The sequence below is a fragment of the Oncorhynchus mykiss genome, chromosome 26 (genome assembly GCF_057628025.1).
Source record: "Oncorhynchus mykiss isolate SJ-2025 chromosome 26, ASM5762802v1, whole genome shotgun sequence".
NCBI classification, from domain to species: Eukaryota; Metazoa; Chordata; class Actinopteri; order Salmoniformes; family Salmonidae; genus Oncorhynchus; species Oncorhynchus mykiss.
This window is the reverse complement of record NC_143047.1, coordinates 887,979-910,904: the sequence shown is the minus strand read 5'-3', so window position 1 is coordinate 910,904 and position 22,926 is coordinate 887,979. Positions and strand designations below refer to the sequence as shown.

The following is a 22,926-nucleotide window of genomic DNA, read 5'->3' as shown; positions in this document are numbered from 1 at the left end:
ACTTTTTTACATTGTGTTACGCTACAGTCTTATTCTAAAATTGATTAAATTGTTTTTTCCCCTAATCAATCTACACAGAATACCCCACAATGACAAAGGAAAAACAGGTTTTTAGAAATGCTTGCTAATTTATTTAAAAAAATGAAATTTACATAAGACTTCTTGGATAAGACGCTACAAGATTGGCACATCTGTTTCTCCAATTCTTCTCTGCAGATCCTCTCAAGCTCTGTCAGGTTGGATGAGGAGCGTAGCTGCACAGATTTGTTCAGGTCTCTCCAGAGATGTTCGATCAGGTTTGAGTCCGGGATCTGGTTGGGCCAATCAAGGACATTCAGAGACTTGTCCTGAAGGTGAACCTTCGCCCCAGTCTGAGGTCATAGATCTCTGTACTTTTCTATGTTCATCTCTGCCTCGATCCTGACTAGTCTCCCAGTCGATTTCTGCTGAAAAACATTCCCAAAGCATGATGCTGCCACCACCATGCTTCACCATAGGGATGGTGCAGGTTTCCTCCAGACGTGACGCTTGGCATTCAGTCCAAAGAGTCCAATATTGGTTTCATCAGAAAAGAGAATCTTGTTTATCATGGTCTGAGAGTGCTTTATGTGCCCTTTGGAAAACTCCAAGCGGGCTGTCATGTGCCTTTTTTTGAGGAGTGGCTTCCATCTGGCCACTCTACCATAAAGGCCTGTTTGGTGGAGTGCTGCAGAGATATTTGTCCTTCTGGAAGGTTCTCCCATCTCTACAGAGGAACTCTAGAGCTCTGTCAGAGTGACCATCGGGTTCCTGGTCACCTCCCTGACCAAGGCCCTTCTCCCTCGATTGCTCAGTTTGGCCGTGTGGCCAGCTCTTGGAAGAGTCTTGATGGTTCCAAACTTCTTCAATTTAAAACTTATTATGGCTTAGATCCCACTACTGGGATCGATATGACAACAGCCAGTGAAAGTGCAGGGCACCAAATTCAAACAACAGAACTTTCATAACAAAAATTCCTCAAACATACAAGTATTTTACACCATTTTAAAGATTAACTTGTTGTTAATCCCACCAAAGTGTCCCACCATAGGCTTTACGGAAAAAGCACACCAAACGATTATGTCAGGTGAGTGCCCAGTCACAGAAAAACACAGCCATTTTTCCAGCCAAAGAGAGGAGTCACAAAAAGCACAAATAGAGATAAAATTAATCACTAACCTTTGATGATCTTCATCAGATGACACTCATACGACTTCCTGTTACACAATACATGTATGTTTTGTTCGATAAAGTTCATATTTATATCCAAAAATCTTAGTTTACATTGGTGCGTTATGTTCAGTAGTTCCAAAACATCTGGAATTTGCAGAGAGCCACATCAATTTACAGAAATACTCATAATAAACATTGATAAAAGCTACAAGGAATTATAGATCCACTTCTCCTTAATGCAACCACTGTGTCAGATTTAAAAAAAAACTATAATAATCAGATTAATAATAATCTGAGTACAGCGCTCAGACACAAAAACAAGCCATATAGATATCCGCCATGTTGTGGAGTCAACATTAGTCAGAAATAGCATTATAAATATTCACTTACCTTTGATGATCTTCATCAGAATGCACTCCCAGGAATCCCAGTTCCACAATAAATGTTTGTTTTGTTCGATAAAGTCAATAATTTATGTCCAAATACCTCCTTGTTGTTCGCGCATTTAGTTCACAAATCCAAATTCATGAGTCGCGATCACTAGTTCCAGACGAAAAGTCAAAAAGTTCTGTTACAGTCCGTAGAAACATGTCAAACTATGTATAGAATCAATCTTTAGGATGTTTTTAACATAGATCTACAATAATGTTCCAACCGAAGAATTCCTTTGTCTTTAGAAATGCAATGGAACTCAGCTACCTCTCACGGGAGCGCACGTGATCAGCTCATGGCAGACACCTGATTGAAAGAGCTCTCATTCCCTCCTCCTTCACAGTAGAAGCCTGAAACAAGGTTCTAAAGACTTTTGACATCTAGTGGAAGCTTTAGGAAGTGCAATATGATCCCATAGACACTGGATATTCGATAGGCAATGAGATTAAAAACTACAAACCTCAGAATACCCACTTCCTGTTTGGATTTTTTTCTCAGGTTTTTGCCTGCCATATGAGTTCTGTTATACTCACAGACATCATTCAAACAGTTTTAGTAACGTCAGACTGATTTCTATCAAAATCTACTAATAATGTGCATATCTTCGCTTCTGGGCCTGAGTAGCAGGCAGTTTACTCTGGGCACCTTATTCATCCAAGCTACTCTATACTGCCCCCCAGCCATAAGAAGTTTTAAGAATGATGGAGGCCATAGTGTTCTTGTGGACCTTCAATGGTACCCTTCCCATGATCTGTGCCTTTACACAATCCTGTCTCAGAGCTCTACGGACAATTCCTTCGACCTATTGCCTTTTTTTTTGCTCTGACATACACTGCTGACATGCACTGCTATTTCACAGGGAACCAATTGACAACAGACTCTGCACGCTTATGGGGAAGGACATTCAACAAGCACAGCACTTACACAAATGACTGGTGATTGGCTAAGAGAAATTGATGATAAAAAGGTTGTGGGGCTTTTTTGTTAGACTTCAGTGTGACTTTTGACAATTTCTTTGTAAATAAGACACAGACAGGTGAGAACTTCAAACTCATTTTCCCATTCACTTTTCCTTTTGCAAGTGAATGACGGCATATGTGGATGTTGTCGAACGTGGAAACTTAAACCTGTCGAAACTGAATCCTGAACTAAAGACTTTAAAAGCTGACAGTGTTTTATATACTTTTATTTTGAATCCTGCGGCTCTGTTGGGCTAAATTGCTGTGAGCGCTGCTATCTGTCCCGGGATCCTGCCAGATTCCGTTTAGAGCCTAGCTGGCTCTGCGGGCTCTAATGGAGGACGCTATTGAACGTTTCCAACATTGCTGGAGCTGCATTTACTTTACTTTGTTCCGGGACAATGTGAAACACGTTGACTTTCAATGTAGCAACTGATTGCTTGCAGAGAACTACAGGAGCAAAGTAGCTACTCTTAACAAGCAAGTAGCACACCTACATAAGCTAATGGGGAACCCACGCCCGCCTACTTTTTATTTTTCTTCCACCCCAGTAGCTGGATGCCGTTCTGGTCTGGTGGAAGTTTCGCTGCCGTGTCGGCTCTTCATAGCTGACTGGCCGGTGCTAGGCAGGGTTCCATCCCCGAAGGGATCTCCTCCTTCCCTGGAGTACGAAGCTGATCTCGACCCAACCAACCAGCCATGGATGTACGTCACTCGCCGAGGAAGTTGAAGAAGGCGTCCTCTGGCAACAGGGGTCTTCATGGAGATGTTGAGCCCGGAACTGACACAGACCAGAAACAGCTTTGCCGCCCTGGATCCAGAGGTTCCGGCGCCTTCATCCGTGGTGGCATCCCAATCAAGATCGGATCCGGAGGTACATGCGTCTTCGTCCTCGGCTCTGTCTCCCTCTCTGGTGGCTTCTACCTCGAGTTCCTGACCGTGAGGCTGCCTGAGAGACCGGCCCATTCAACAGGAGTCATCATAGGCAGTTCTATGGTGAGAAATATCTCGGTCCCCAAGGCAAAAATCCTGTACTACACAGGAGCACGAGTACAGGACATAACAAGGCTGCTTCCGACTGTCCTACCACAGATGCCGGGAGCTGACTCTGTCGTAGTCCATGTTGGGTCAAACAACATTGGGAGGGCTTGTTCGGGAACATTTGAAAATGGAAAAACTGATTTTAGCATTAAAAGACTCCAAAAAACGGCCAATAATTTCAGGTCCAATACCACTGTTGGGCCGCGGGTGTGAAAGATTCAGCAGACTGCTGGCATTCCACATCTGGCTAAAATACTACTGTAGCTCTGCTGGAGTCACTTTTATTGATCACTTTGACACCTTCTGGAAACAGAAGATACTCTACAGGAATGATGGAGTCCATCCAAATCATCTTGGCTCCTGGACTTAAGATGATTGATTCAAGACCAGCTCAGTTAATCCCTACCATTGTGACAATGAGTCGTCATAATGCTGCATCAAATGAACATGATCTCAGGGGCATTGGCAAACACAATGGAAGTAATTAAATTTATTTTCCCCTAATTGCAACGAATACATATGTTTACCCTACAGCTATTGCAAGCAGTAATCATGAGCCTATAAACCAGAGTTACACTCTTAGCACTGAGCCAGTGTGCAATAGTACGAAGACCACTTCATGCAGCTCACCCTGCACTATCAGCTCCAATGTAAATAACATGAGTAAATCTACCTCTGATTAGCTTCCCATTAAAACATTAAAAACAATCAAGCAACCCAGAAAAGTGCTAAAATAAATAGCCCATATTAACATATGTAGCCTAAGAAACAAGGTCCATGAAGTCAATAACTTGCTTCTAACAGATGACATTCATTTTCTGATCTGTGAAAATCCCTTAGATAAAAACTTTGATACAGTGATAACATCTAACAAAACGACAAATGTCAAAGGATGTTTCGGTCTATATTCAGAACCACATTCCTGTAAAGCATAGAGACAATCTAATGTTAAATACTGTTGAAGTAATATGTCTACAGATTAATCTGCCTCACCTAAAGCCCATTCTTGTGGGAAGTTGCTATAGAACACCAAGTGCTAACAGTCACTATCTGGAAAATATGTGTGAAATGCTTGATAATGTATGTGATATCAACAGAGAAGTATATTTTCTGGGTGATTTAAATATTGACTGGCTATCAGGAATTAAAACTGTAACCAGTGCCTGCAACCTGGATCAGGTTGTCAGTCAACCTACCAGGGTAGTTACAAACAGAACAGGAATTAAATCATCAACATATACTGATCACATTTTTACTAATGCTGCAGATATTTGCTTTAAAGCAATATCCAAATCCATAGTATGTAGTGATCACAATATAATAGCCATATCTCGGAAAACCAAAGTTCCAAAGGCTGGGCCTAATATAGTGTATAAGAGGTCATACAATAACTTTTGTAGTGATTGATATTTAGATGATGTGAAGAATATTTGCTGGTCTGTGGTGTGTAATGAGGAGCAACCAGACCCTGCACTTGACACATTTATGAAACTACTTATTCCAGTTATTAATAAGCACACACCCAATAAGAAAATTACTGTAAAAACTGTTAAATCCAATTGGATTGATGGGGAATTGAAAAATTGTATGGTTGAGAGGGATGAGGCCAACAGAATGGCAATTAAGTCTGGCAGCCCAACTGAATGGCAAACGTAAATGTAAATTAAGAAATCATGTGGCTTTATAAAACACTATAGAAAGAAAAATAAACCACTATGAAACAAAGATAAATTATACAAAGAATGGTGGTAAAAAGATTTGGGGCAACTTAAATTACATTTTAGTGAAAAAAGCCAACTCGGCTCCTTCATTTATCCTTCATCACAAAGCCCACTGATATTGCAAACCATTTTAATGACTTTTTCATTGGCAAGATAAGCAAACTTAGGGATGACACACCAGCAACAAACGCTGACATCCAAACATATCTGACCAAATTATGAAAGACAAGATTTGTACTTTTGAATTCCGTAAAGTCAGTGTGGAAGAGGTGAATTTTTTTTGGTCTATCGACAATGAGAAGCCATCAGGGTCTGACAATCTAGATTGAAAATTACTGAGGATAATAGCAGACGATATTACCACTCCTATTTGCCACACCTTCAATTTAAGCCAACTAGAGTGTGTGCCCTCAGGCCTGGAGGGAAGATAAAGTCATTCTGCTTCCCAAGAATAGTAAAGCCCCCTTTACTGGCTGAAATAGCCGAATAATCAGCCTGTTACCAACCCTTAGTAAACTTCCAGAAAAAAATGGTGTTTGACCAGATACAATGGTATTTAAAAGTAAACAAATTGACAATAGATTTTCAGCATGCTTATAGGGAAGGACACTCAACAAGCACAGATCTTACACAAATGACTGATGATTGGCTGAGAGAAATTTATGATAAAATGATTGTGGGGGCTGTCTTGCTAGACTTCAGTGCAGCTTTTGACATTATTGATCATAGTTTGCTGCTGGTAAAACATATGTGTTAAGGCTTTACACCCCCTGCTATAATGTGACATGACACTTCAGCTTGACAATGCCACCAGCCATACTGTACGTTCTGTGTGTGCTTTCCTGCAAGACAGCAATGTCCGTGTTCTGCCATGGCCAGCGAAGTGCCCGGATCACAATCCCATTGAGCACGTGTGGGACCTGTTGGATCGGAGGGTGAGGGCTAGGGCCATTCCCCACATAAATGTCCGGGAACTTGCAGGTGCCTTGGTGGAAGTGTGGGGTAACATCTCACAGCAAGAACTGGCAAATCTGGTGCAGTCCGTGAGGAGGAGAAGCACTGCAGTACTTAATTAATGCAGCTGGTGGCCACACCAGATACTGACTATTACTTTTGATTTTGACCTCCCCCCTTTATTCAGGGACACATTATTCAATTTCTGTTAGTCACATGTCTGTGGAACTTGTTCAGTTTGTCTCAGTTGTTGAATCTTGTTATGTTCATACAAATATTTACACGTTAAGTTTGCTGAAAATAAATATAGTTGACAGTGAGAGGATTTTTTTTTAAGTAAGTACAAATGCAAATACAAGGCACAGGGCCCAAACAATCAGCTCAAAGTTTAACAGATTATTTTCTTCAAAACTCATATCATTCATCATTGCACCTTTAACTGTATGTTTTTCTAGATAAGAGTGTCTGCTAAATGACAAACATTTATTTTTATACATTTTATTTAGATTTAGACTTATTAGCGTTAAGCCACAATCCTTAATTACTTTTTCAGTCAAACGACAGCCCTGTCACTTGCTAAAAAGCAGAGGAATTTGGCTGGAGAAACGTATTCAAATATTTTGAAGCCATAAATATTGTTTACAGTCAATTGAACATTTTCTTCATGAATTAATTGGTATGTATAATGAACTGAAATTTCCATTGAACAGCAATGACTATTGTATATTGTAGATTGCTCAAACTTTCAAAGCTTATGTGACACCGTAAGCAGCTGGTTAAAGCAAGCACAGAGCATAGAAATTACTACTAACGAATGGTGCATCTTGCTGTATTCGTATTTTATTTTTTAGGACTGATACTAGGTGGAATATACTGTACTTGCCCTGTAACACCAACACATGGTATATCGTATTTTGTCAGCTATAAATATGTTAAATAGCCTTTAAATTAATGTTACTGTTATGTCGTTTTTGTCACATTTTGCAGGCAAAAAGAAACCTGTCAAAGAGGTTAAGGAAGAAAAGACAGCTAAGCTACCAGACATAAAAGTAACGGTAAAAAAAACAGGTAAAATATTATTTTGACTTGGAAATTTTGAACATAGAAATCTGCATTGGATGAAGTCTGATACATGAATATTGTGTAACGCTACTCTACTGTTCTTGTGTATTTCTAATAGAACTTGAGGTTCTAAAGGAGGAGGCTAAGCTGGTGAATGTTAAGAAAGGTAACCAATTTGTTCACCTTTAACTTATATACACTGCTCCATATACATTGCTCTTATACACTGCTCTTTCCATGACATAGACTAACCAGGTGAATTCTATGATCCCTTATTGATGTCACTTGTTAAGCCCACTTCAATCAGTGTAGGTGAAGGGGAGGAGTCAGGTTAAGGATCTTTAAGCCTTGAGATAAGACATGTATTAAGACATGTATGTGTGCAATTCAGAGTATCACGTTTGAAGGTAAGACCCAGGTGCAGACAGTGTCGGAGTAACAAATGTTTATGAAATCGAACACGGGCAGGCAAAGGTACAGGATGGCAAGCAGGCTCAGGGTCAGGTCAGACAGAGGTCGGTAATCCAGAGTAGTAGGGCAAAGGTTTTTATTTATTTATTTTTTATTTTACCTTTATTTAACCAGGTAGGCAAGTTGAGAACAAGTTCTCATTTACAATTGCGACCTGGCCAAGATAAAGCAAAGCAGTTCGACAGATACAACAACACAGAGTTACACATGGAGTAAAACAAACATACAGTCAATAATAAAGTATAAACAAGTCTATATACAATGTGAGCAAATGAGGTGAGAAGGGAGGTAAAGGCAAAAAAAGGCCTTGGTGGCAAGGTAAATACAATATAGCAAGTAAAACACTGGAATGGTAGTTTTGCAATGGAAGAATGTGCAAAGTAGAAATAAAAATAATGGGGTGCAAAGGAGCAAAATAAATAAATAAATAAAATACAGTTGGGAAAGAGGTAGTTGATAGGGCTAAATTATAGGTGGGCTATGTACAGGTGCATTAATCTGTGAGCTGCTCTGACAGTTGGTGCTTAAAGCTAGTGAGGGAGATAAGTGTTTCCAGTTTCAGAGATTTTTGTAGTTCGTTCCAGTCATTGGCAGCAGAGAACTGGAAAGAGAGGCGGCCAAAGAAAGAATTGGTTTTGGGGGTGACTAGAGAGATATACCTGCTGGAGCGTGTGCTACAGGTGGGAGATGCTATGGTGACCAGCGAGCTGAGATAAGGGGGGACTTTACCTAGCAGGGTCTTGTAGATGACATGGAGCCAGTGGGTTTGGCGACGAGTATGAAGCGAGGGCCAGCCAACGAGAGCGTACAGGTCGCAATGGTGGGTAGTATATGGGGCTTTGGTGACAAAACGGATTGCACTGTGATAGACTGCATCCAATTTGTTGAGTAGGGTATTGGAGGCTATTTTGTAAATTACATCGCCAAAGTCGAGGATTGGTAGGATGGTCAGTTTTACAAGGGTATGTTTGGCAGCATGAGTGAAGGATGCTTTGTTGCGAAATAGGAAGCCAATTCTAGATTTAACTTTGGATTGGAGATGTTTGATATGGGTCTGGAAGGAGAGTTTACAGTCTAACCAGACACCTAAGTATTTGTAGTTGTCCACGTATTCTAAGTCAGAGCCGTCCAGAGTAGTGATGTTGGACAGGCGGGTAGGTGCAGGTAGCGATCGGTTGAAGAGCATGCATTTAGTTTTACTTGTATTTAAGAGCAATTGGAGGCCACGGAAGGAGAGTTGTATGGCATTGAAGCTTGCCTGGAGGGTTGTTAACACAGTGTCCAAAGAAGGGCCGGAAGTATACAGAATGGTGTCGTCTGCGTAGAGGTGGATCAGAGACTCACCAGCAGCAAGAGCGACCTCATTGATGTATACAGAGAAGAGAGTCGGTCCAAGAATTGAACCCTGTGGCACCCCCATAGAGACTGCCAGAGGTCCGGACAACAGACCCTCCGATTTGACACACTGAACTCTATCAGAGAAGTAGTTGGTGAACCAGGCGAGGCAATCATTTGAGAAACCAAGGCTGTTGAGTCTGCCGATGAGGATGTGGTGATTGACAGAGTCGAAAGCCTTGGCCAGATCAATGAATACGGCTGCACAGTAATGTTTCTTATCGATGGCGGTTAAGATATCGTTTAGGACCTTGAGCGTGGCTGAGGTGCACCCATGACCAGCTCTGAAACCAGATTGCATAGCAGAGAAGGTATGGTGAGATTCAAAATGGTCGGTAATCTGTTTGTTGACTTGGCTTTCGAAGACCTTAGAAAGGCATGGTAGGATAGATATAGGTCTGTAGCAGTTTGGGTCAAGAGTGTCCCCCCCTTTGAAGAGGGGGATGACCGCAGCTGCTTTCCAATCTTTGGGAATCTCAGACGACACGAAAGAGAGGTTGAACAGGCTAGTAATAGGGGTGGCAACAATTTTGGCAGATAATTTTAGAAAGAAAGGGTCCAGATTGTCTAGCCCGGCTGATTTGTAGGGGTCCAGATTTTGCAGCTCTTTCAGAACATCAGCTGAATGGATTTGGGAGAAGGAGAAATGGGGAAGGCTTGGGCGAGTTGCTGTTGGGGGTGCAGTGCTGTTGACAGGGGTAGGAGTAGCCAGGTGGAAAGCATGGCCAGCAGTAGAAAAATGCTTATTGAAATTTTCAATTATGGTGGATTTATCAGTGGTGACAGTGTTTCCTATCTTCAGTGCAGTGGGCAGCTGGGAGGAGGTGTTCTTATTCTCCATGGACTTTACAGTGTCCCAGAACTTTTTTGAGTTAGTGTTGCAAGAAGCAAATTTATGCTTGAAAAAGCTAGCCTTGGCTTTTCTAACTGCCTGTGTATAATGGTTTCTAGCTTCCCTGAACAGCTGCATATCACGGGGGCTGTTCGATGCTAATGCAGAACGCCATAGGATGTTTTTGTGTTGGTTAAGGGCAGTCAGGTCTGGGGAGAACCAAGGGCTATATCTGTTCCTGGTTCTAAATTTCTTGAATGGGGCATGTTTATTTAAGATGGTTAGGAAGGCATTTTTAAAAAATATCCAGGCATCCTCTACTGACGGGATGAGGTCAATATCCTTCCAGGATACCCCGGCCAGGTCGATTAGAAAGGCCTGCTCGCTGAAGTGTTTCAGGGAGCGTTTTACAGTGATGAGAGGAGGTCGTTTGACCGCTGACCCATTACGGATGCAGGCAATGAGGCAGTGATCGCTGAGATCTTGGTTGAAGACAGCAGAGGTGTATTTAGAGGGGAAGTTGGTTAGGATGATATCTATGAGGGTGCCCGTGTTTAAGGCTTTGGGGAGGTACCTGGTAGGTTCATTGATAATTTGTGTGAGATTGAGGGCATCAAGTTTAGATTGTAGGATGGCTGGGGTGTTAAGCATGTTCCAGTTTAGGTCGCCTAGCAGCACGAGCTCTGAAGATAGATGGGGGGCAATCAGTTCACATATGGTGTCCAGAGCACAGCTGGGGGCAGAGGGTGGTCTATAGCAGGCGGCAACGGTGAGAGACTTGTTTTTAGAGAGGTGGATTTTTAAAAGTAGAAGTTCAAATTGTTTGGGTACAGACCTGGATAGTAGGACAGAACTCTGCAGGCTATCTTTGCAGTAGATTGCAACACCGCCCCCTTTGGCAGTTCTATCTTGTCTGAAAATGTTGTAGTTTGGAATTAAAATGTCTGAATTTTTGGTGGTCTTCCTAAGCCAGGATTCAGACACAGCTAGAACATCCGGGTTGCCAGAGTGTGCTAAAGCAGTGAATAGAACAAACTTAGGGAGGAGGCTTCTAATGTTAACATGCATGAAACCAAGGCTATTACGGTTACAGAAGTCGTCAAAAGAGAGCGCCTGGGGAATAGGAGTGGAGCTAGGCACTGCAGGGCCTGGATTTACCTCTACATCGCCAGAGGAACATAGGAGGAGTAGAATAAGGGTGCGACTAAAAGCAATAAGAATTGGTCGTCTAGAACGTCTGGAGCAGAGAGTAAAAGGAGGTTTCTGGGGGCGATAAAATAGCATCAAGGTATAATGTACAGACAAAGGTAAGGTAGGATGTGAGTACAGTGGAGGTAAACCTAGGTATTGAGTGATGAAGAGAGAGATATTGTCTCTAGAAACATCATTGAAACCAGGAGATGTCATTGCATGTGTGGGTGGTGGAACTAATAGGTTGGATAAGGTATAGTGAGCAGGACTAGAGGCTCTACAGTGAAATAAGCCAATAAACACTAACCGGAACAGCAATGGACAAGACATATTGACATTAAGGAGAGGCATGCTTAGTCGAGTGATCAAAAGGGTCCAGTGAGTGGAGAGGTTGGTTGAGGCTCACGGCGATTTAGACAGCTAGCCGGGCCATCGGTAGCAAGCTAGCATAGGATGGAGTCTGTTGTTAGCCACCTCTTGCGTTCGGTCAGTAGATTAGTGGGGTTCCGTGTGGTAGAGGGGATTAATCCAAATCACACAACAACAACAAAAATAAGAACAATAGATATAGTTATAGAGGCCCGAGAAGAAAACATAATAATAAAAATAAATAAATTGTCCGATTGTCTATTCAGATAGCAGCCGGTAAGACGTACAAGATGGCAGACAGGCTCAGGGTCACAGCAGGCAGAAAGGTCAAAACCGGGAAAACTAGAAAACAGGCACTATAGACATGTCACGATCATCGTAAGAACATTCGGACCAAAGCGCAGCGTGAAATTGGTGCGACTTTTTATTATTATAAGTGAACCGCACAAAAATAATAAACGATACGTGAAGCTACAGTGGGCTCCAAAATTACTGGCACCCCCCCCCCCCCCCCCCCCCACCTCTGACTGGCAATGCACAAACAATGCTTAAAACACAGATAAACAATATAATTATAGAGAAACTCAAAATACCAACAGGTGAGAAATACTGTACTTTATTAATGTTTCAATGGAACCAACCAAAATAATAAAAATCAATGTCCTCCAAATCAAGGTATTCACTATTAATGGCACCCTTAAAGATTATTGTAAATAACATCTACCAAAATTAAATTAAATTCCACTTATTTAAATGTATCTAAGTCTTAAGGAACTATATTGAGCCATTACATCACTTCCTGTTTCACTGAGGTATAAAAATGAGGTAACACACATGCAATATCCCGCTGTCATCCAACACCATGAAGAAATCAAAAGAACTAGCAGTTCAAAAGAGACAGATGGTTGTAGACCTTCATAAATCTGGAAATGGCTACAAGAAGATCCACAAACGATTGAATTTACCACTGAGCACTGTCAGGGCAATTATTAAAACATTCAAAAGATATGGATCAGTTGAAAACCTCACGGGTAGAGGATGCAAATGCATTTTGCCCCCCAGATTAGGGAGGAGGATGGTGAGAGAAGCAATAAAATCCCCAAGAATCACTGTGAAGGAATTGCAGGCCTTGGTGGCGTCTTGGGGTCACCAGGTTTCAAAAAGCACCATCAGACGCCACCTCCACATCCACAGGCTCTTTGGATCGGTTGCCAGAAGAAAGTCCTTTCTGACCCCAAGACACAGACGCAAGCGCTTGGATTTTGCTAAACGTCATTTAAATTATGACTGGAAGAAGGTGCTCTGGTCAGATGAGACCAAAATTGAATGTTTTGGTCAGATACAGCATCGGCATGTTTGGCGTTGAAACAGAGATGCATACAAGGAGAGGCACCTCATACCCACGGTGAAATATGGAGGGGGATCAGTGATGTTTTGGGACTGTTTTAATTCCAGAGGTCCAGGGGCACTGGTTAAGATTGATGGCATAATGAATTCTACCAAGTATCAGCCAATTTTGGCTGACAATTTGGTTACCATTGCCAGAAGGCTGGGACTTGGCCGTAGGTGGACTTTCCAACAAGACAATGACCCAAAACATACCTCAAGATCCACACAGAAATGGTTCAGCGACAACAAAATCAATGTTTTGCCATGCCCATCTCAGTCGCCGGACCTCAATCCAATCGAAAACCTGTGGGCTGAGTGGAAGTGGGCAGTTGATAAGCGCAAACCCAAGAATGTGAAGGATCTTGAAAGGATCTGCATAGAGGAATGGTCCAAAATCCCTCCAAATGTGTTCCTTAACCTTGTCAAACATAACAGGAAAAGACTCCATGCTGTTATCCTTGCCAGAGGTGGTTGCACTAAGTACTAAATGAGGAGTGCCAATAATTACAAAACCTTGATTTTGGTTACATTTATTTTGTATTAAATAATTGAATGATTTTGGTTGGTTCCATTGAAACATTAATATAGTACACTATTTCTCACATGTTGGTATTTTGAGATATCTCTATAATTATGTTGTTTACATTTTTTAAAGTATTGTTTGTGCATTGCCAGTCAGGGGTGCCAGTAATTGTGAAGTCCACTGTATGGAGTGCTCACAGGCAATTACACATAAACAAGATCCCACAAAACACAGTGGGGAAATGGCTGCCTACATTTGATCCCCAATCAGAGACAACTATAAACAGCTGCCTCTGATTGGGAACAATACCAGGCCAACATAGAAATAAAAGTTCCTTTGAAAGGGGTAGGTGCCAAGAACTGCTGGGTTTTTCATGCTCAGTTTCCCGTGTGTGTCAAGAATGGTCCACCACCCAAAGGACATCTAGCCAACTTGACACAACTATGGGAAGCATTGGAGTCAGCATGGGCCTTCATCCTGTAGAATGCCTTCGACAACTTGTGGAGTCCATACCCCGACGGATTGAGGCTTTTTTAAGGGCAACTCAATATTAGGAAGGTGTTCCTAATGTTTGGCATACTCAGTGTATATGTCCTGCATATGTATGCTACTGTATTCTTGACTGAAGTTTAAAAAAGTCAGGAACACAAAAGATGGTCTTTTCCACAGGTACATTTTTTTATGTCACTAAACAATATTTGGTGTGTCGGAGTCTGGCGCAGCAGTAACGCTCCCAACTCTGGACCACACATTCCCCGATGAAAATGCCTCTGCTTGGCTGACTATCGGTCCTTCTTACCTATTCCTCCTCCTCCATTGTCTATTCCCTTCTCACATCCTACTATACTATCAAATTGCACTGTAATGCTCTGTAACTTGTTAGTTGATATGCCTTGACAACGTGATATATAAAAATGTATAAAAAAAATTAACAACGTGATATAAGACAGAATAAATTCAACCACACCTTTGTTTCATCACAAAACCAGAAGGCAACATCGGTCGAGTGAAGTCCACAAAACATGTTGTATGTAACAAACAGTTACATGACCTACAGCATGGTCAAATAAGTTAATGTAAAACCACATGTTCAAATCCCTCTCTCCATCTATGGCTAAAATAGGAAAGGGATGATTTAGCTAGCTAGCTAGCCACAGGAGTAAAAAATGACAATGTGATGTGATTGGTGTGAAGCCAAATCCAAACTGGCTTCCCTTTTTTTGTGTGCCAGGACCATTCACAGCTGAGCTCTCAGTTTAGCGCAATGCTGATTGGCTATTATTTGACACTTTTTATATCAAGGGAGACCAAATGCTCGTTGGCTTCCCGTGCATTCAATGCTACGGGCGACAATAGTGTCTTTTGGTCTTTTGACCAGACCGCATCAGATAGATGGGCTACACATACTGAGACAGAGTGGGCACTATTTAGTTCGCTCTGATACTTTCTCCGGTGAGATACATTCAGCCTCTTGCGAATTGAAGGACATTTAAGACTAAATCCTCCAAAAATTATTGATCTATTTTTTGGGGAAGCCTGGCATCCAGGTTGCTACAGAGAAGGTCAAACCAGCTCCTGTAAAGCAAGGTAAATTATTAGTTCTTTGACTTCTACAATCAAAACAATTGTGATATTATCACATATGGTCCAGTTTCATTAAAGGTTAAAGATATATCCAGCAATATGTTACAATAAGTAGCAGGGAGACTTCTGACACAAGATGAGTATTTACATTTTAGCAAACAACATTCAGGAGCAATAAGGGTTAAGTGCCTTGCTTAAGGGCACATCGTCAGATTTTGCACCTAGATGGCTCAGGGATTCAAACCAGCAACCTTTTGATTACTGGCCCTATGCTCTTAACCGCTACCAAACAGCAGGATGTCAATCTCATAACTATTTGTTTGTCACACAGCAATCACATTGCACAAGAGTGGAGAGAAAGGTGACTCCCCTTACAGAGGGTCAAACTAGCAACAAACTGTAAACTGTATCTCTGTTGATGGAACAACCCGAGAGTCAGGTTAGGGATTCAAATCAAATCAAATTTTATTTGTCACATACACATGGTTAGCAGATGTTAATGCGAGTGTAGCGAAATGCTTGTGCTTCTAGTTCCGACAATGCAGTAATAACCAACAAGTAATCTAACTAACAATTCCAAAACTACTGTCTTGTACACAGTGTAAGGGGATAAAGAATATGTACATAAGGATATATGAATGAGTGATGGTACAGAGCAGCATAGGCAAGATACAGTAGATGGTATCGAGTACAGTATATACATATGAGATGAGTATGTAAACAAAGTGGCATAGTTAAAGTGGCTAGTGATACATGTATTACATAAGGATACAGTCGATGATATAGAGTACAGTATATACGTATGCCTATGAGATGAATAATGTAGGGTAAGTAACATTATATAAGGTAGCATTGTTTAAAGTGGCTAGTGATATATTTACATCATTTCCCATCAATTCCCATTATTAAAGTGGCTGGAGTTGAGTCAGTGTCAGTGTGTTGGCAGCAGCCACTCAATGTTAGTGGTGGCTGTTTAACAGTCTGATGGCCTTGAGATAGAAGCTGTTTTTCAGTCTCTCGGTCCCAGCTTTGTTGCACCTGTACTGACCTCGCCTTCTGGATGATAGCGGGGTGAACAGGCAGTGGCTCGGGTGGTTGATGTCCTTGATGATCTTTATGGCCTTCCTGTGACATCGGGTGGTGTAGGTGTCCTGGAGGGCAGGTAGTTTGCCCCCGGTGATGCGTTGTGCAGACCTCACCACCCTCTGGAGAGCCTTACGGTTGAGGGCGGAGCAGTTGCCGTACCAGGCGGTGATACAGCCCGCCAGGATGCTCTCGATTGTGCATCTGTAGAAGTTTGTGAGTGTTTTTGGTGACAAGCCGAATTTCTTCAGCCTCCTGAGGTTGAAGAGGCGCTGCTGCGCCTTCTTCACAATGCTGTCTGTGTGAGTGGACCAATTCAGTTTGTCTGTGATGTGTATGCCGAGGAACTTAAAACTTGCTACCCTCTCCACTACTGTTCCATCGATGTGGGTAGGGGGGTGTTCCCTCTGCTGTTTCCTGAAGTCCACAATCATCTCCTTAGTTTTGTTGACGTTGAGTGTGAGGTTATTTTCCTGACACCACACTCCGAGGGCCCTCACCTCCTCCCTGTAGGCCGTCTCGTCGTTGTTGGTAATCAAGCCTACCACTGTTGTCTCGTCCGCAAACTTGATGATTGAGTTGGAGGCGTGCGTGGCCACGCAGTCATGGGTGAACAGGGAGTACAGGAGAGGGCTCAGAACGCACCCTTGTGGGGCCCCAGTGTTGAGGATCAGCGGGGAGGAGATGTTGTTGCCTACCCTCACCACCTGGGGGCGGCCCGTCAGGAAGTCCAGTACCCAGTTGCACAGGGCGGGGTCGAGACCCAGGGTCTCGAGCTTGATGACGAGCTTGGAGGGTACTATGGTGTTGAATGCCGAGCTGTAGTCAATGAACAGCATTCTCACATAGGTATTCCTCTTGTCCAGATGGGTTAGGGCGGTGTGCAGTGTGGTTGAGATTGCATCGTCTGTGGACCTATTTGGGCGGTAAGCAAATTGGAGTGGGTCTAGGGTGTCAGGTAGGGTGGAGGTGATATGGTCCTTGACTAGTCTCTCAAAGCACTTCATGATGACGGATGTGAGTGCTACGGGGCGGTAGTCGTTTAGCTCAGTTACCTTAGCTTTCTTGGGAACAGGAACAATGGTGGCCCTCTTGAAGCATGTGGGAACAGCAGACTGGTATAGGGATTGATTGAATATGTCCGTAAACACACCGGCCAGCTGGTCTGCGCATGCTCTGAGGGCGCGGCTGGGGATGCCGTCTGGGCCTGCAGCCTTGCGAGGGTTAACGCGTTTAAATGTCTTACTCACCTCGGCTGCAGTGAAGGAGAGACCGCATGTTTTCGTTGCAGGCCGTGTCAGTGGCACTGTATTGTCCTCAAAGTGGGCAAAAAAGTTATTTCGTCTGCCTGGGAGCAGGACATCCTGGTCCGTGACTGGGCTGGATTTCTTCCTGTAGTCCGTGATTGACTGGATTATGGCAATAAGAGCTAAGGTTAGGGCGAGGTTTAGGTTGATTAACTACACTTTAACACTTTTGTCGACAGTGTGTAGGCCTATTTTTCTGAGTGTACTGTATTTATTTCTCAGATTGAATTGCAGTCTGAATTGTTGCAGTAAATTGTCTTGTTCGTATTTGATTAGAGCCCAAGGAAGCTAAGGAGCAAGCCAAACCAGAACCTACAAAAAAAGATACAGATATGATTGTTTTTGTTGCATTAAATGTATAATAGCCCAGTTCCTGAGATTAATGTTGTGTCTCATCCAATGATTGTTTTAGAAGCTGAAGTTCCCAAAGAAAAAACCAAAGCAGCTACATCAAAGAAAGGTACAAAGTACAGTGCCTTGCGAAAGTATTCGGCCCCCTTGAACTATGCGACTTTTTGCCACATTTCAGGCTTCAAACATAAAGATATAAAACTGTATTTTTTTGTGAAGAATCAACAACAAGTGGGACACAATCATGAAGTGGAACGACATTTATTGGATATATCAAACTTTCTTAACAAATCAAAAACTGAAAAATTGGGCATGCAAAATTATTCAGCCCCTTTACTTTCAGTGCAGCAAACTCTCTCCAGAAGTTCAGTGAGGATCTCTGAATGATCCAATGTTGACCTAAATGACTAATGATGATAAATACAATCCACCTGTGTGTAATCAAGTCTCCGTATAAATGCACCTGCACTGCGATAGTCTCAGAGGTCCGTTAAAAGCGCAGAGAGCATCATGAAGAACAAGGAACACACCATGCAGGTCCGAGATACTGTTGTGAAGAAGTTTAAAGCCGGATTTGGATACAAAAATATTTCCCAAGCTTTAAACATCCCAAGGAGCACTGTGCAAGCGATAATATTGAAATGGAAGGAGTATCAGACCACTGCAAATCTACCAAGACCTGGCCGTCCCTCTAAACTTTCAGCTCATACAAGGAGAAGACTGATCAGAGATGCAGCCAAGAGGCCCATGATCACTCTGGATGAACTGCAGAGATCTACAGCTGAGGTGGGAGACTCTGTCCATAGGACAACAATCAGTCGTATATTGCACAAATCTGGCCTTTATGGAAGAGTGGCAAGAAGAAAGCCATTTCTTAAAGATATCCATAAAAAGTGTTGTTTAAAGTTTGCCACAAGCCACCTGGGAGACACACCAAACATGTGGAAGAAGGTGCTCTGGTCAGATGAAACCAAAATTGAACTTTTTGGCAACAATGCAAAACGTTATGTTTGGTGTAAAAGCAACACAGCTGAACACACCATCCCCACTGTCAAACATGGTGGTGGCAGCATCATGGTTTGGGCATGCTTTTCTTCAGCAGGGACAGGGAAGATGGTTAGAATTGATGGGAAGATGGATGGAGCCAAATACAGGACCATTCTGGAAGAAAACCTGATGGAGTCTGCAAAAGACCTGAGACTGGGACGGAGATTTGTCTTCCAACAAGACAATGATCCAAAACATAAAGCAAAATCTACAACGGAATGATTCAAAAACAAACATATCCAGGTGTTAGAATGGCCAAGTCAAAGTCCAGACCTGAATCCAATTGAGAATCTGTGGAAAGAACTGAAAACTGCTGTTCACAAATGCTCTCCATCCAACCTCACTGAGCTCGAGCTGTTTTGCAAGGAGGAATGGGAAAAAATTTTAGTCTCTCGATGTGCAAAACTGATAGAGACATACCCCAAGCGACTTACAGCTGTAATCGCAGCAAAAGGTGGCGCTACAAAGTATTAACTTAAGGGGGCTGAATAATTTTGCACGCCCAATTTTTCAGTTTTTGATTTGTTAAAAAAGTTTGAAATATCCAATAAATATCGTGCCACTTCATGATTGTGTCCCACTTGTTGTTGATTCTTCACAAAAAAATACAGTTTTATATCTTTATGTTTGAAGCCTGAAATGTGGCAAAAGGTCGCAAAGTTCAAGGGGGCCGAATACTTTCGCAAGGCACTGTAGTCTTTGTTAAACACAGAACCCTTTTTCACAACTGAGTTAAGCCATGCTACAGTATACTGGGCTGGCCTAGATACCCATCAACAGTAGTTGCTGGAACTGTGCTGGAAAGGACAATGTGAAAAGAAAATATCTGAACAAGCACAGTACGTTTTGGCTTGACTCTATAGTCTGAATCAGGTAAGATTGTAATGTATGATACAATAGCGGCAGGTAGCCTAGCAGAGCGTTGGGCCAGTAACCAAAAGGTCGCTGGTTCGAGACACCAAGGTCTTCCTTGGTGTCTCGAACCAGCGACCTTTTGGTTACTGGCCCAACGCTCTGGGTGAAAAATCTGTTAATTTGCCCTTGTGCAATGCACTTAACCCTAATCGCTCCTGTAAATTGCTCTGGATAAGAGGGTCTGCTAAATGACAAAAATGCATCATTTTTAATTTTTTAAATTCTGATTTAGATACTGGAGCAAAAGAAGAGGCCAAACTAACTCCAGCAAAGAAAGGTGTCAAATTAATTTCAAAATGTTATTTTTCCATTTATTCCAATAATAAGTAGGCCTATGTCTCTGTTTTATGCTATTTATTAAAAGTTATATCAATATCTTATTGTAAAGACTTGTATTTGAACTTAGAAGCTGAATTTTCTAAAGAAAAGGCCAAACCAACTCTTGAAAAAAAAGTTACCTTTACTTAGACAGATATATATATATATATATATATATATATATATATATATATATATATATATATATATATATATATATATATATATATATATATATAATACACATACACAGTGCATTCGGAAAGTATTCAGACCCCTTAACTTTTTCCACATTTTGTTACATTACAGCCTTATTCATCCATCTACACAATACCCCATAACGGCAAAGCAAAAACAGGTTTTTAGACATTTTTTCTCATTTATATATATTTTTTTTAAATATCACACTTAAGTATTCAGACCCTTTACTTAGTACTTTGTTAAAGCGCCTTTGGCAGCGATTACAGCCTCGAGTCTTTTTGGGCATGACACTACAAGCTTGGCACACCTATATTTGGGGAATTTCTCCCATTCTTCTTTGCAGATCCTCTTAAACTCTGTCAGGTTGGATGGGGAGCGTTGCTGCACCACTAATTTCACATCTCTCCAGAGATGTTCAATCGGGTTAAATTCTGGGCTCTGGCTGGGCCACTCAAGGACATTCAGAGACTTGTCCCGAAGCCACTCCTGCCTTGTCTTTGCTGTGTGCTCAGGGCCGTTGTCCTGTTGGAAGTTGAACCTTCACCCCAGTCTGAGGTTCTAAATGCTCTGGAGGAAGTTTTCATCATGGATCTTTCTGTACTTTGCTCCGTTCATCTTTGCCTCAATCCTGACCTGTCTCCCAGTCCCTGACGCTGTAAACATCCCTACAGCATGATGCTGCCACCACCATGCTTCATCTTAGGGATAGCGACATGATTCCTCCAGATGTGACACTTGGCATTCAAGCCAAAGAGTTCAATATTGGTTTCATCAGACCAGAGAATCTTGTTTCTCATGGTCTGAGAGTATTTAGCTGCCTTTTGGCAAACTCCAAGCGGGCTCTCATGTGCCTTTTACTGAGGAGTGGCTTATGTCTGGCCACTCTACCATAAAGGCTTGCTTGATGGTGTGCTGCAGAGGTTCTCCCATCTCCACAGAAGAACTCCAGAACTCTGTCAGAGTGACCATCGGGTTCTTGGTCACCTCCCTGACCAAGGCCCTTCTCCCCCGATTGCTCAGCTGGGAGCTGGGAGGCCCGCTCTAGGAGCTCTAGGAGTCTTGGTGGTTACAAACTTCTTCCATTTAAGAGTAATGGAAGCCTCTGTGTTCTTGGGAACCTTCAATGCTGAAGAACTGTTTTGGTACCCTTCCCCAGATTTGTGCCTCGACACAATCCTTTCTCGAACCTCTACGGACAATTCCTTCAACCTCATGGCTTGGTTTTTGCTCTGACATGAACTGTCAACTGTGGGACCTTTAAATAGACAGGGGTGTACTTTTCCAAATCATGTCCAATCAACGGAATTTACCACAGATGGACTCCAATCAAGGTGTACAGTAGAAACAGCTCAAGGATTATTAATGGATGCAGCTCAGCTCAATTTTGAGTCTCATAGCAAAGGGTCTGCATACTGTTAATAATTTCTGTTTTTTATTTAAAATACAAATCCTGTTTTCACTTTGTCATTATGGGGTATTATGTGTAGATTGCAGAGGATTTTAAAAAATGTAATCCATTTTAGAATAAGGCTGTAACGTAACAAAATGTGGAAAAAGTCAAATGGTCTGAATACTTTCCGAAGGCACTGTATATGCACACATTACCATTCTAATAAAGGAAACAACGTATTTAGACTTTTTCACAAAAATTACAGACCGTACATAATCATAGAGACATGTTGGTCTTGCTATATTCATAGAGAAACACATTTATGTTGTATTTTATTCAGATGCTGCAGCTAAAGAAAAGGTGAAAACATCCCCTGCAAAGAAAGGTAAGAATGTTTTCAAATCTGCGGTTAGAACGCAATTTGTAATTTTTTGAAGCATTTGTAATTTGATAGAGCTTGATAAAGACGGAACTTGCCAAACAAGTAGTTCCTGCAAAACAATATTAAAATGTTTTTGGAAGTGGCTCTTCCTAATCTTTATTATCTTTTTTTCTGAGGCTATGTTTGCTTGAATGAGCAAATTCTCGCAGTATATATCTGGAATTTGGATCACAAATTTTCTCATATCAGTTAAATGTCAAAAAATATATTTGCATGTCACTAAGAATATCACTAAGCAAAAAAACTAACACGTCAATAGCCACTAAAATGTTGAAACATGATTTTGTCATGACTTCAGTACCATTTGCTTGATTTTGCGAGCCCACAACTAGTGTATCGACATTAGCTAGCTAATGTTAACATGCTTGCAACGCTAGTCATCATATGCTACTATAGAATAATTAGCTTGCATTAGCTAGCTAGCATTAGCTACCTCACTAGCCAGCATACCAAGCTCTAGTCCAATGGAAACCGATGATATCCTGCTGGTTACGTGGCTAGGTAGATGACCAGTGGTGAAAGTGAGGTCCTTATGAGATTCAAGGTTTTAACAAGTGCCATTGTGCAGAAATCGTAGAGAAAATACTGATTGATGAGCAAGTTAGATGGTAAGATAGCTGTGACAGTTATCAGTTTGCATGCACAAATGCTTGACAACACATTCTATTGAAGTCAAGAAGGCATGCAGAACAGACTGCCTCTCTGAGACTGGAGAGCCCCATCTAACTAGTGAGCAGAGGGGTACAAAATCAGTTGCA

The 22,926-nt window shown here is 41.9% G+C and overlaps 1 protein-coding gene across 50 annotated transcripts in view; it reads left to right on the top strand.

The window, feature by feature from the left end:
• Window positions 1–22,926, top strand: part of LOC110506238 (uncharacterized) — a 328,665-nt gene that overhangs the window by 263,490 nt on the left and 42,249 nt on the right. For 20 of the 50 annotated variants that reach the window (XM_090221671.1, XM_090221663.1, XM_090221686.1 and 17 more), the window contains 5 exons: window positions 7,286–7,366; window positions 7,479–7,526; window positions 17,917–17,964; window positions 20,050–20,094; window positions 22,067–22,111. In XM_090221671.1, coding sequence (XP_090077797.1) covers window positions 7,286–7,366; window positions 7,479–7,526; window positions 17,917–17,964; window positions 20,050–20,094; window positions 22,067–22,111 — 267 coding nt within the window. The remainder of the gene's footprint in view (window positions 1–7,285; window positions 7,367–7,478; window positions 7,527–17,916; window positions 17,965–20,049; window positions 20,095–22,066; window positions 22,112–22,926) is intronic. The other 30 variants (XM_090221674.1, XM_090221691.1, XM_090221683.1 and 27 more) reach the window with 3 other exon arrangements.